The following is a 15,000-nucleotide window of genomic DNA, read 5'->3' as shown; positions in this document are numbered from 1 at the left end:
AGAGTGATGTGGTCAGAGAGTAATGTGGTCAGTGATGTGGTCAGTAATGTGGTCAGAGAGTGATGTGGTCAGCAGTGATGTGGTCAGAGAGTAATGTGGTCAGCAGTGATGTGGTCAGAGAGTAATGTGGTCAGAGAGTGATGTGGTCAGAGAGTAATGTGGTCAGAGAGTAATGTGGTCAGAGAGTGATGTGTTCAGTGATGTGGTCAGTAATGTGGTCAGCAGTGATGTGGTCAGAGAGTAATGTGGTCAGAGAGTAATGTGGTCAGTGATGTGGTCAGCAGTAATGTGGTCAGAGAGTAATGTGGTCAGTGATGTGGTCAGTAATGTGGTCAGCAGTAATGTGGTCAGAGAGTGATGTGGTCAGAGAGTGATGTGGTCAGTAATGTGGTCAGTGATGTGGTCAGCAGTAATGTGGTCAGAGAGTGATGTGGTCAGTAATGTGGTCAGTGATGTGGTCAGCAGTAATGTGGTCAGAGAGTGATGTGGTCAGAGAGTGATGTGGTCAGTGATGTGGTCAGTGATGTGGTCAGCAGTAATGTGGTCAGAGAGTAATGTGGTCAGAGAGTAATGTGGTCAGAGAGTAATGTGGTCAGTGATGTGGTCAGAGAGTGATGTGGTCAGAGAGTGATGTGGTCAGAGAGTGATGTGGTCAGAGAGTAATGTGGTCAGTGATGTGGTCAGAGAGTAATGTGGTCAGTGATGTGGTCAGTAATGTGGTCAGCAGTAATGTGGTCAGAGAGTGATGTGGTCAGAGAGTGATGTGGTCAGAGAGTGATGTGGTCAGAGAGTGATGTGGTCAGCAGTGATGTGGTCAGTGATGTGGTCAGTGATGTGGTCAGCAGTAATGTGGTCAGAGAGTGATGTGGTCAGTAATGTGGTCAGTAATGTGGTCAGCAGTAATGTGGTCAGAGAGTAATGTGGTCAGAGAGTGATGTGGTCAGCAGTGATGTGGTCAGAGAGTAATGTGGTCAGAGAGTAATGTGGTCAGAGAGTGATGTGGTCAGAGAGTGATGTGGTCAGCAGTGATGTGGTCAGAGAGTAATGTGGTCAGAGAGTAATGTGGTCAGAGAGTGATGTGGTCAGAGAGTAATGTGGTCAGAGAGTGATGTGGTCAGAGAGTAATGTGGTCAGAGAGTGATGTGGTCAGAGAGTAATGTGGTCAGAGAGTAATGTGGTCAGAGAGTAATGTGGTCAGAGAGTGATGTGGTCAGAGAGTAATGTGGTCAGAGAGTAATGTGGTCAGAGAGTGATTTGGTCAGCAGTGATGTGGTCAGAGAGTAATGTGGTCAGAGAGTAATGTGGTCAGAGAGTGATGTGGTCAGAGAGTGATGTGGTCAGTAATGTGGTCAGCAGTGATGTGGTCAGAGAGTAATGTGGTCAGCAGTGATGTGGTCAGCAGTGATGTGGTCAGAGAGTAATGTGGTCAGAGAGTAATGGTGGTCAGAGAGTAATGTGGTCAGCAGTGATGTGGTCAGAGAGTAATGTGGTCAGAGAGTAATGTGGTCAGAGAGTAATGTGGTCAGTGATGTGGTCAGAGAGTAATGTGGTCAGAGAGTAATGTGGTCAGAGAGTAATGTGGTCAGAGAGTAATGTGGTCAGTGATGTGGTCAGTAATGTGGTCAGCAGTGATGTGGTCAGAGAGTAATGTGGTCAGTGATGTGGTCAGTAATGTGGTCAGAGAGTAATGTGGTCAGTGATGTGGTCAGTAATGTGGTCAGCAGTGATGTGGTCAGAGAGTAATGTGGTCAGTGATGTGGTCAGTAATGTGGTCAGCAGTGATGTGGTCAGAGAGTAATGTGGTCAGCAGTGATGTGGTCAGAGAGTAATGTGGTCAGTGATGTGGTCAGTAATGTGGTCAGAGAGTGATGTGGTCAGAGAGTAATGTGGTCAGTGATGTGGTCAGTAATGTGGTCAGAGAGTAATGTGGTCAGAGAGTGATGTGGTCAGTGATGTGGTCAGTAATGTGGTCAGAGAGTAATGTGGTCAGAGAGTAATGTGGTCAGAGAGTAATGTGGTCAGCAGTGATGTGGTCAGAGAGTAATGTGGTCAGAGAGTAATGTGGTCAGAGAGTAATGTGGTCAGAGAATGATGTGGTCAGAGAGTAATGTGGTCAGTGATGTGGTCAGTAATGTGGTCAGCAGTGATGTGGTCAGTAATGTGGTCAGAGAGTAATGTGGTCAGAGAGTAATGTGGTCAGTGATGTGGTCAGTAATGTGGTCAGCAGTGATGTGGTCAGTAATGTGGTCAGAGAGTAATGTGGTCAGAGAGTAATGTGGTCAGTGATGTGGTCAGTAATGTGGTCAGCAGTGATGTGGTCAGTAATGTGGTCAGCAGTGATGTGGTCAGTAATGTGGTCAGAGAGTAATGTGGTCAGAGAGTAATGTGGTCAGTGATGTGGTCAGTAATGTGGTCAGCAGTGATGTGGTCAGTAATGTGGTCAGAGAGTGTTGTACCTGCAGCGATGGGCGACTCTCTCTCATCCAGCAAATGAATGGAGCCGCTGGCGTAAACCACACTCTTGTTCTCCGACGCTGAAACACACAGAGATTCACATCACACACACACACACACAGTGCAGAAGAGACCGAGATCACTGTGACCCCTTTAATGACCCCGTCTTTGACCTAACCTTTCTGCTTTAATGTGACACTGCGGTATCTTCTGTGTCATTTTCAGCTACAAATTAAAGTCGTTTCTAAATGTACATATCATCAAACTGATCATTAACCGGTAAGATTAGGAGAAGAGTTTATTGCTACACCCATCATCATATTTCTCTTTATGCAGCATTATAACCAATCACACACATTTCTGTTGAGCTCATGAATGCAGTGGCCAATCAGAGGCGTTTAGTCATCAGTGATCCAGAAATCCACTAAAAGTGCTGAAGTTTTGTTCAGTAAACACACACACACACACACACACACACACACACACACACACACACACACACACACACACACACACACACACACACACACACACACACACACACACACACACACACACACGCACACGCACACGCACACACACACACACACACACACACACACGGAACGTTGTTTGCTCACTCTCTGTATATAATTTATTCCCAGTCTGAATAGCCATTGACTTTCTAATGCGTAAAAAGCAATAAACGAATCCAATAATTGTTCTTAGTCTGTCTGTGCAGAATGTGTCGTGATGTTTCGCCAAACACAGTTTATGTGTTCAATTAATCACCTTTAAATATCATTATTATAATATCAAGAGCAACAATCATCAATGTTATTTTTGTCATAATATTGCATATTGCCTGTATTTTTTTATTTATAGTTACTTCATGCACTTGTTGTGTGAATAAATGTATGGTAGCTTTGAGAAGCGTTGCTCAGTCTGTGTAAAGATGGCTTCTGTTGAAAAACATTTTATTGGTAATAGTCCGTAGTGTTCGACTGATTGAAGTAACTGGTTAAATGCAAGTATTTGACATAAAAGACAACACTTATAAAAGACACACACACACACACACACACACACACACACACACACACACACAATTCCAGGGGCGAATATGAACTTCTGACCCGAATACAGATCATTATTGAGATTATAAAACACAATGATGACACATTACAGTCATTTCTGCTCCTGTTCACTGTAAACAACTTGTATCTATGCCCCATGATGCTTTGCGTGAAATGTGGGGTTACTTCCATTAAACTGTAAACAATCAGTTTCTTTAAAGGTTTGATCTATATAATAGAATCGGTGGCATTTTTCTCTTTACCCTTTCACCATCGAACATCGAACGGAAACATCTAGGCTATGTGTGCGACTCCGTTCCCTGAGAAGAGCACGATGCTACGGGGAACGGCATCAGCGGTGTCTGAAGCATGTGTCACAAACATGGCCATTCATTGGCTGACACCACGTGATGTCACAGGCAGAGCACGCATGAGGATAACAGTGCGGTGTAATACACGTCACCAACTCCTGATGGAGATGTGCTGGCAAGCCATAGGCGATTTTCAGGGAACCGTGTTACATACGTGACCTACACGTTTCCTTTCGAAGTGGAACTTCAATGCTGCATCTGCACCGATCCGCCATGCCGAGGGACTGACGGCCGCACTCAAGCTGTGAATGTGCACAGACATAATGGACATAGCATACATTTACTCCACAGATTCCTTAGCTGGAGTAAGAGCATCAACCCCAAAACCCCAAAACGACTCTATAGATTGAATTGTGGCATCACTTCCTAAGCTAATTTCTTCCAATTGTAGGAGAAGACACCCGAACTCTATAGCACGGGAAGACTTGCTCTCTCCTTCGCAGGACAGGCATCAGCCTTACACGGCCGACAGCAGAGCTCAAAGAAGAAGAATGGCTCAGATGTGTCAGCTTCTTTTACATCGACAAAGCCCTCAGGGAGTAGCCGACCAAAGGGAGAGTTTCAACTACGACCTTCGATATTACCACGACTTCCCGGAGGAGAACGCAACCCTCAACTCCATCAGAAGTAGGGTTGGGGACCGAAACCCAGTACTGATATGGAACCGGTACCCAAGTAACCGGTATGTAACCTGACAGAATCAAAACGCAGATTTCGGTGCTGCTTAAATGCCTCAGCTCGTCAGCTGTCGGTTGAAATGTCTGGCCTCTGGCTCTCCGACACGGACGTAAGAAACATCATCACCGCATGTGATCGCTAGTTAACCTAATATCAATACTTGAAATATCAGCCAAGGACTGACTGACATGTAACGCAACCAATCACAGGTCGTTTAGTTCCGCGTCATGCTTAGTGTGAAAATGTAAAGTCAATAACAGACCGGTGTACATCTAATAAATGATTATTCATTCAAGAACGTTGTGCAAGTTTACTGCAACAATAGAGCCGCAAACTTCACATACTTCTGAAAATCCAGCCTTCAGCTGATCCTGATGAGCGCTCAGTGCCACGGTTGTAAACGTGACGGCGTTCTTCTTCCATGAGGGGTTTCACGGCACGGCAGTTAAGGAGATAAGTTCTAAAATAACGCTCACCGTGTGCAGGACATGCAGTAAGTCAGGAGATGGCTGTATTTGGCCAGAGAACTCACAAAATGTGAAAAGAATTACTGAAATTTAAAGCTGGTTTGAGCATACCAAGAATACAGACTGCTATTCTGAAGATCTAAGACTTTTTCTATGTCCACAAAAGGCCTATTTCTGTCAAATATTGTTCACAAATCTGTCTAAATCTAGTGAGCACTTCCCCGTTGCCTGGTGTGGGTACACGTGGTCTGCGGTTGTGAGGCCGGTTGGATTCTCTGAAACGCTTGAATTCTCTGAAACGCCTTTGGAGACGGTTTATGGTAGAGAAACGAACATTCAATTCACGGCGAATAGCTCTGGTGGACATTCCTGCAGTCAGCATGCCAATCACACGCTCCCTCAGAACTCACGACATTTGTGGCATTGTGCCTTTTATTGTGGACAGCCTAAGGCACACCTGTGCAATAATCATGCTGTGTAATCAGCATCTTGATATGCCACACCTGTGAGGTGGAGGATTATCTCAGCAATGTATGTGACAGATAACAAGGAGGGATGCCTGCAGGCTTTCTAGCTTGCATTGTCCAACCAGGGCCATAGTAGTGAGCCCTTCCAAAGGGGAGCTATATCCCAACTTCAAGACACAACTTCAAGACCCAACTTCAAGACCCAACAAGAGTTGGGGGAGGGAGGTAAACAATATAGAGGGAATCTATACGTCCTTCCATAACTTCATTCTCCTTGCATCAACCCTTAGGGCCATCCAAAATGGAGATATGTCCGAGACAAGAGAAAATCAGACTGCAATTCGCCAATAGCTCTAAACCCTAAGGAAGCCAGAGGGAAGCCTAGGGACTACTTGAAGATCCTAATGTAACTGGGGGAGAGCAGCTCATACCCTGCCTCGGGTCAAGGCAGTCTACCTAAGACCAGCTAGTCGCGAAGCTAGTGCTTCGTCTTAATCTTTTAGCACTAGACCATAGTATGCGACAGATAACAAGGAGGGACACTCCGCAGGCAAACTTTCACTACCTGTTAGCATTGTCGAACCAGGGCTATAGTAGAGAACCCATCCAAAGTGGAGCATGCATCCCTACTTCAAAACCCAACAGTAGTTGGGGAGTGAGGTAACCAAAGTAAAGGGTCTCGAGAGATAATCAAGCAATAACAGAGCCTTCTACCTACCTTCAATACATCGCCATGAGTGCCTCCTGTTCCCTCAAGAGCCGAACGTGCTGCATGCAAACACTACATTATAACAGAGCTTACCGCGAATGCAACACAATAAGCGTACCCAGCTTTTATCTTACACATGCATACAAACAAGTGGATCCTGAAGACAAAAAAGCTGATGACGTGTATTACAGGTACTTTATACTCACGGGCGATCTGCTTGTGATGTCATGGACTGTTGTCAGCCAATGAATTAGCGTGTTTGTTACACATGCTTCAAACAGCGGTCACATTGGAAAATTGATGGATATTTCAAAGGTGCTGACTGTCCTTTTGACTGATAGCAAATATATATATTTCCCTGCATTAGAAACATTTCAGTAAACACTACTGATATGGATTATAATTGATTCTGAGTGTCTCTTACGCAGTGATGATGTTTAATAGAATTTTTTTGCCACAACAGTCTATTATATTTTTTCAGAGATGCAGCCATTAAGGCTAGTTATGTGGAAAGCAATCGCTTACCGGGGTATATTCTGAAAGACAGCACATTTCAAGAACTTTGATCTAGAAATGTGATTCTGACTGGGAATGCTGCAATAAAGTAACTTTAGTAAATAAATGCAAAGGTCCAGACTGATTGTATTACTGCTTTATTTAAAGTTAAACGGCCTGTTTTGTGTGTATAATCACCTTTGTTGAATGAAAGGGAGTAGATAAAGGTGCCAGGCACCTGTTCAGCCGCCCGTTTGTACCACAGAGGAAAATGATCAGCACTGAACACCAACTCCTTATCCTCTGCTGTCAGGAAGTCTCTTACAACACACAACACACACATTACCTCATTATTACAGGCTGTTATAAGAGGGATGTTCAACTAATAATTGTCACGGGTTGTGAGGGAGAGACTAAACACACGAATAACACGAAGATCACGAAGATGATGAAGAAGGTTAACAGGCTGTAATTTCCAACGAGGTACATCCAACACAACTACACATAGATGAGACCCGGCAAAGACACACACTAAACTGAATTAAAATAGGGGAGATAATGACACACACACACACACCTGATCACAATGACCATGACGACAAACAAATCAACAAAATCAAAGAGTCTAGTGGTGTGACATTAATATTATATTACATGCTGAGCAGGGAAGTCTAGACTTATTCTGGGTAGCAACACAAATCACTCAAACACAGCAGTGTGTTGCCAGTGTTGGGGAAGCTGTTATGACCAGTAGTTTGCCAAGCTATAAAAGTATGAGTAATACATAATTTAAAGAAGTTTGCAGAGAAGTTACAATTTTAAAAAAGTTATTTTTTACTACAGTCACATCAATGCTTTATTACTTTCTGACGCCATGAGAACTCGTCCTTGGACTGATGAACACTGAAGCCTGAATAACACAAGGGGGGAATCGACCCCTACACTTGAAAAATAAGTTGTCTCTGAACGGGAAGCTTTAAAGAAATGTTGTCCAGGAGAGACACCAGATCTGGGAACCAGACTCAGACTGGCCAGAGTGTAGCCACTAACAATAGGTGGACTCTGCTTTGGCAAACACTCGCTAAAACTTCCAGGAGCAGAACTATATCAGGTAAGGTGTACAGACGAAGCCTCGGTCACATCTGTACCATCGCATCCAGCCCCAATGGAGCTGGAGGACTAAGGGCGAACCAGATGGGACTCCTCGGAGATTACCAAGTCCACTTCCGTTCAGCTGTACCTCTGTCATACGGCCTCCACCGCTTGCAGGAGGATCCATTCCCTGGGCCTCCGCCCCTGGCTTGACAGGATCTCCAATTTAAAGTTGCATGCCCTGGACTGTAAACTACTCTCAGGTAAAAAAGTCTGGTTTCTGGCCAGAGCAGGATTTACTGCACCCGCCTAAAAAGGGGAATCAGACACATTGATGAAAGAGACCACCGTTGTGTTGTCACTGACCAACACATAGTAGCCCCTCAGTTGTGGGAGAAAGCATCTCAGTGCTAGAAATACAGCCCTCATTTCTAGACAGTTTATGTGCCATGAGAGATGAGGAACCTTGCAGATGCCACGGCTAGCCGGCCATTGAGAGCTGCACCCCAGCCTGTGATAGAGGCATCCAATGTGAGTGTCTTGCGAAAGAAACCCAGGCTCCACTTTCCCTCTGATCTGCCGGAGCTTTCAATGACGATGCCGTGTAAGGGCAGAGATATCAGGGCAGAGATATCAGGGCTGGGCATCTCTTCAACCCCGGGCATTGCTGTATAGACATACTCGCCCTAGTGGCAGAGGTGATGATGCAAGATGAGAAGGGGTTCCCCCATGATATCGACATCGGATTGGAGATCAATCTGGAGCTGCAGGTGACCTGGGATGAAAGCGCTCATCTAACTTACTACAAGGCCCTTCCCATTTTCTCACTGGCCAATGTACTGTAGTTGAAGCTTGTCCATGGCCCGAGTGACCAGCTTGAGCGGGGGAGAGGGATGAAGCAGCCTCAGAAACCCCTGCTTCTACTTTTTAAAAACCAAATACATATCCAATTGCATGACCCGAGCTGTTGAGCTGCCTGACTTTTCTTCCCTCGATAGACTTTGAAGTTGGAGAAATAGTGAGAGAAAGCGGGACACCCGTCTCAAGCTCTGCTTTAACCAACTGAACCCGCAATCTCAATGGTCAAAGCCGCTGAGCCGCCTTGGCAAACTCGGGACCAGAACTATGGAGCGCAACCCTCGAGATTCCTTATTGTGAACGCTCACAATCAACACAGTCAGCCCTCTCGGGAACAGACTGAGCATTGCTCCGCTCTCAAAAACAACACAGAGATCGTGTGAGTTGTCCCCTGTAAAGCCCCGTTCACACCGCCAGCGACACGCAGCGACAAAGCGACAAGATCCCATTCATTTCAATGGAGCGGTGGCGACTTCCGGTGACACGAGCGACAGTGACCGTTGGCGACAGAATGTGGGCGTGTCAAGCGACAGGAGACAAGCGACAAAAGTTCAGAAATTTCAACTTTATGCAAATAAGAAGCAATTTTCGCGAGCGACAACCAATAGGAAAGAAGACTTTCAGTGGAGCTCACGTTACGTCACCGTCTCGAGTGCAGTCGAGACAGAGTTCGAGGGCGATTTCACTTATATGATTTGACTAACCACATTCATGGATATAATAAAGTGATGCATGGAAAAGAAACTGTCGACAGTCTCAGTGAGTTTAATTCATGCATTTATATTAAGTTTTTGATGCAAGTTTAGCACTGCTGCAGTTCACTTTACAGTTTCCCCTGCATTGTGTGTACTATAGAGACAAAAAAATGTATTATTTGTCAAATACGAATGACGTTTTAGTAATTTATGACCGTATGAGTGAGTTTAATTTGTTGCTTGATCGATCGTTAATCTAGTAAATGATTTAATCCACTGAACACTGCTATGGGAATATAAAAACACTCTCCAACAGCATACTGGTTTTTTTGAGCCTATAATTTCTAGTCAAATTAAAATTATATAGTTGTATCACTTGTGATGGTATTTAGTATAGATATGACCAGACGTCCAGTCAACCAATAACATTAGAGCGACAGCACTACCAATGCCCACAAGCGACTTCACAGTACAGAGACTAGCGACATACAGCGTCAAACTCGCTGGCGGTGTGAACGGGGCTTGAGAAAGCCGGCACGGCGGCACACATCTCCTAGATGTTTCGAATTCTAAATAATAATCTAAATAAAATCAATCGAACAGGACATACAATTTCACAAACAATCTCAGTAAAGCAGGTATGAGGCTTCAAGAGACAGGGGATTCTATGATGTAGTGTGTCACCTGACCTCCGTCAGCCAATAGAAATGGCACGTTTTCACATGTGCTTCAGACACCGGTCACACTGGAGGCATTCCTATAGCATCGACACCATGACACAGCGTCACAGTTCCCTCGAAAGGGAACTTAACTGGTTACTTAAAAGAGCTGCACTGTTCTGAAAGCAGCAGAGCCATTGACACACTACTGTAAAACATGTAGTTAAGTTAGCAGCATTGCTACTTTTCATTTACTCCACCAACACTGGCATTTACAGTCTCTTTCAAAATATTCATTACACATTAGTTACAATTGATCAGTATAGAATGTACTATGTAATATAGACTCATGAGAGGATGATGTACTTACTGATTGGTCAGTTGGTCTGGCATCACAAAAAGGTTGATGCGTGATAGTCCGGTTCGAGTGCCGAGGTAAGCTATCTCCACCCCTTTATCAGAGTTCCTGCCAGAACACAGAGAACCGCAGGAAATACAGAATCAATAATGAAGTTAATAAGGAACAATTAAAAAATAAATGAAGATTCGGTTACACTTTGGGCAAAAACATATAATGCATTATAAAAGTATTATTAATGCATTATGTATGCTTTGTGATGCACCTTATAATGCATTGTATGGTCTCATGAATAATTGTAGTATAATACATTATAGTACTTATCTATTTATTGATAACACACCTTTAGAAAGTATAATACATTCAAATAAATGACGAAAAACCAATTTCAGATGTAACAAGGAATCTGCAAATATTATAATTTATTTAAACTTTTGGTTACAATTATTTATGAAATGATATGATGCATTAATGTACATTATGGATACCTTTATAATGCATTATACAAACATTCTAGTTAAAGTCAACATGAAATGGCATTCACAACCCAGTTGACCGCTCTCTGTATTCAAACGAGGATCTGATTGGATGATAAAAATAAGGCGTTCCACACTTTATTGGCCAAATGTGGTAAAGGGTGCATAGCCTACAACAGTAGCAGGAAGTAAAGAACTTATATGTTTATTAACATCATTTGAAAATGAAAATTGTTTCAGATGCTATAAAATGTATTGCATCGTAATGAAAGATTAAAAAGATATTTCTGTACATTAAGTCCAAAAACCCTTATATTGGCATCGGCCACTACATATTTAAAACAGTAATATCCTATACTAAACCTAACTAATCTTGACAAACTATATATCATTTGAAAGCTTACAATCCCTAGTTTACATATGTGGTGACTGATTTTCAAAATAACTTACAGAGGAGCCGTAATTTATCAATTTGCAAAAAGAATATGTTCATACTCCTAAGGCGTGTTCAGACCTTTATTTTGAAATAGTGATGAACATGAAAAATCATGAAAGAATGGTAGAAACCTCAGTTTGTTTTCATGCCAAGAGTTCAGAAGATAGCATCCATTCAATTCTTTTAGAAAAAAAGGTCTGAAAATGTTTTAAATATAAAGAAAACATTAATAGATTCAGCATTAGTGATGTGCAGCGAGCTATAATGCACATACGTGATCTTCTGTGTTTCTTAGAGGTTGAGTTCATTTCACAATCTGCCAAACTTCCAACACTACTTCTGAATAGGATGTGTACTTCATAAATTGTATAAAAATTGTAAAAATAATGGTTCAGACTCAAACCACATATGGAGATGAGGCGCCCTTATATGGGCAGTAATGTCCACTAGTGGAGAAGTGTGGTACTGCGGCCAAACTACATCTCACTGAACACTTATTTACTGAGATATCAACCTAACATTTAAAACACAACTTGTTCAGATTTTTGGCTTTGATTTTTTGGCTTTGAGTCCACTAAGTTTTGAAAATATATATTTTATATAAAATATGAATAATTCAATGTTTAACATTGTACATTTTCATAAACTCAAACTTCTATAACTTTTTTTTCTGTTTAAATTTCTTAATTTATTTCACTTCTACAAAAATCTGACAAATGTATTATTTAAAACAAGACCAATCTTACATCTATATTCCAACGCATTCTTGCATTACAACCATTTAAGTTTGAAATGTGCATTTTCATGTGTTTAAAAAAAGGGGGCGCTTAAGGGGTTAATAAAGTTGGTGCTGTTCTTACTCTGATTTGTTGAGCGCGAGGCTGGTCCAGTACGCCTCCAGCGGGGCCGTGACCACGGCATCAAACAGAACCTCCTGGATCAGATCCATATCGCCTAACAAAACAATCATAGGATACTAATCATAATTCTACAAAGAATACTAATTCTAAATAGAAGTGGGAATTTGATCATTTTTAAGTTATTTTATTTTGTACTGTCATTCATTAGTACACAGAAGTATACATACACATTGAACAACACAAACACAAAGGGGAGTCATCAAAACCAAAGTTAGTGTGCTTTTGCACTCAGCTCACACTTCAGATGTGGTTCTCCGTTGAAATACAGCTTTATGGCATCGATCTGAGATAGGAACGGATGTTCTGGATGTTCCTCTGTGTTGCAGTACGTCCTGAAAAGTCAAACCAATCAGTTGCACGCATGCAAACACCATTCGTACCTAAAACGTCAAAGACACTACTGTACCATTCATCTGCTAACACAACATCCGGATGCTCCAGATCATGAAGTCCTGCAACAGAAGAAACACCCATCAGTCATGTGACATGATTCAGCCAATCATGATCCTCGATCATTTGTTCATGAGGAACATCAACACTGAGTCCTATCACACACTCATATCTAAACCTAGTCCTGAAGTGCTTGTCATATAAGAGAGTTGTTCAAACCCCAGACACAGCATTAAAGGGCACCTACTATGGAATTTTGAAATGTACCTTTCATGTAGTGTGTAACATAGATCTAAGTGAACAAAAACATCCTGCAAAGTTTGAAATATGAAAGTGCACCGTATATAAAGTTATTGTCTTTCAAAAGTAAGAGTCGACTCGGAGTCATTTTTATGATTTGTTAGAAGACCGAAGCTTTTTCTCTGACTAGATGACGTCAACTTGTCAAGTTATTTGAATACGATACGCCCACTTATTGCGCTCCAAGGCCAGCAGGGAAACATCACGGCGATGAGACGCTGTGTTCTGAAGTGCGGCTCAAAAGCAAACCTTTTTCATCTGCCCAAGGAGGAGCATTTGAAGTGGCTACAATTCGTATATACAACTATACCACAGAAGTATAGTCCGAGCCTTGTGCTTTGTTCGCGCCATTTTGAAGACGATTGCTTTTTAAATGCAATCAAACTTGGATTCGCGAGCCACTGATATTGAAGGAAGGTTCAGTTCCAAGTGTATTTGCATCAGCTTCTTCCTCCATATCACAGCCTGTAAGTGTTATTAATAATTGTTGCTTTTATGTTTTATGTAGCATGCTTAATAATGATTTAGTTTGTTGTGTAAGCACCGTTTAGCTTCTAGGTCTTCAATGGCAATTGTATTGAGATATGTGAAGTGTTTGTCGTTGTTTTCGGAGTTGTCTTAAAGAATAGAATAATACCTCGTAGTAACGTAACTGCATTTTTTTTTTTTTTTAAACGTTATGTTTATGCATCGGGCTAACGCAAACAAAGACTGATTGTGCTTTTACAATATGAACTCTGGGCTATGCTCGCTAACATAACATTACATTCATTTTTAGTTTTTTACTACAAACTACAAAGCAGTGGACTATAATCATTATTATAACACGATTTAATTGATAAAAGCATCATTGTACTCCGTGTTAAACAATAAGTATTATCTCTGTAAACACTGCTGGGTCATCTGACCAATCAACGCAGATTAGCGTCGCGCAAAGGAGGGGTTTGGAAAAATGAGTCGTTGAACGAATCATTTGGGAGTCGGTGAGCAAATCAGGTAAAAATAAATGCATATTATACGACAACAAAAGTGTTTTTTGACATTGCATGTACGTAAAACTGTTGTTGGGGACTCCCAAAACAACATTAGGAACATTTTAAATGTCATAATAGGTGCCCTTTAAAGGAACACTCCACCGTTTTGTGAAATAGGGCTTATTCACCGTCTTTCCTACATTTAGAGCGGTGGGCAAATGCATTTTTGTCTCAGTGCATGCATTGTTTTAGTTTGGCAGGGTCGCCGCTAGCTTAGCTTAGCATAATGAATGGAATCCTTTGTTGCCAGCTAGCATGTCCTGAGTAAAAGTGATACAAATAAAAAAACACAAATTACTTCTTGTGGTCTGCGTGTTCACAGCGAGTACAAATAGCGATGCAGATTAAGACCAGGCGATTTCCTAGGAAGATATTGACGTGGGACTATATTAGGGCGAAGCACAGGCGAAGCACTGCTACTTGGGCGCAGAGATATCACGCAGCACCTGAAATGGTCTTCTAAAATGTGATTTTTAGATTCAAAATCTTCTCAAAAGAATGTGATTCACATCATATAATGCTAGTCACAATGAATCATCATGATAAAGGAGATCATTGTGTTGTCAGATGCACTAGACAGTGTGTATGGCTGGCAAACGGCCCGTCACGGGAAATCTGCACTCATGTAATTGGAAATCTAAAACTTGCACTTTGAATTTAAAGTGTGTCTTTCGGACCCAGAATGCCGTTGTCATGTAAAGTGAACAGCCAACACACACACAGTTTTCCGGGTTTAGTGACAGCGGTGTAGTGTGAACAGGCACTAGATACACTCCTGGCTTTCCTGGCCCAGATACACACTAGCCACGCAACAAGCTACACACACACCTGGACCAATAGCGTTACAGCTCTCGGCCATGCTGGCGCAGGCAAGACATTAACATGCGTGTGTGTTTCTGTTCTCAACTTTAAAACTAAGGCTGCGTTTACACTTGGCATTAACATGCGCCCTGCATCCGGATGTTGTCCACACACACACACACACACACACACACATTGAAAAGACGAGTGTAAACGCGCTTCTGATGTGAATGTGATCCGATCAGCGTGTCCTGGTCCAGAGGCAGTCGAGGACGCAGTGTGATC

At 42.4% G+C, this 15,000-nt stretch overlaps 1 protein-coding gene across 1 annotated transcript in view; it reads right to left on the bottom strand.

Moving 5' to 3' along the window:
- cacna2d3a (calcium channel, voltage-dependent, alpha 2/delta subunit 3a) overlaps positions 1–15,000 on the bottom strand; it is a 167,047-nt gene that overhangs the window by 31,601 nt on the left and 120,446 nt on the right. Inside the window, exons 22-27 of the mRNA XM_079638159.1 lie at positions 12,597–12,642; positions 12,428–12,522; positions 12,131–12,224; positions 10,371–10,466; positions 6,895–7,016; positions 2,457–2,534 (exon numbers count right to left, since the gene is read on the bottom strand). Coding sequence (XP_079494285.1) covers positions 2,457–2,534; positions 6,895–7,016; positions 10,371–10,466; positions 12,131–12,224; positions 12,428–12,522; positions 12,597–12,642 — 531 coding nt within the window. The remainder of the gene's footprint in view (positions 1–2,456; positions 2,535–6,894; positions 7,017–10,370; positions 10,467–12,130; positions 12,225–12,427; positions 12,523–12,596; positions 12,643–15,000) is intronic.

The sequence above is a fragment of the Phoxinus phoxinus genome (assembly GCF_949152265.1).
Source record: "Phoxinus phoxinus genome assembly, chromosome: 15".
Taxonomy (NCBI): domain Eukaryota; kingdom Metazoa; phylum Chordata; class Actinopteri; order Cypriniformes; family Leuciscidae; genus Phoxinus; species Phoxinus phoxinus.
This window is presented reverse-complemented; position numbering and strand designations above follow the sequence as displayed.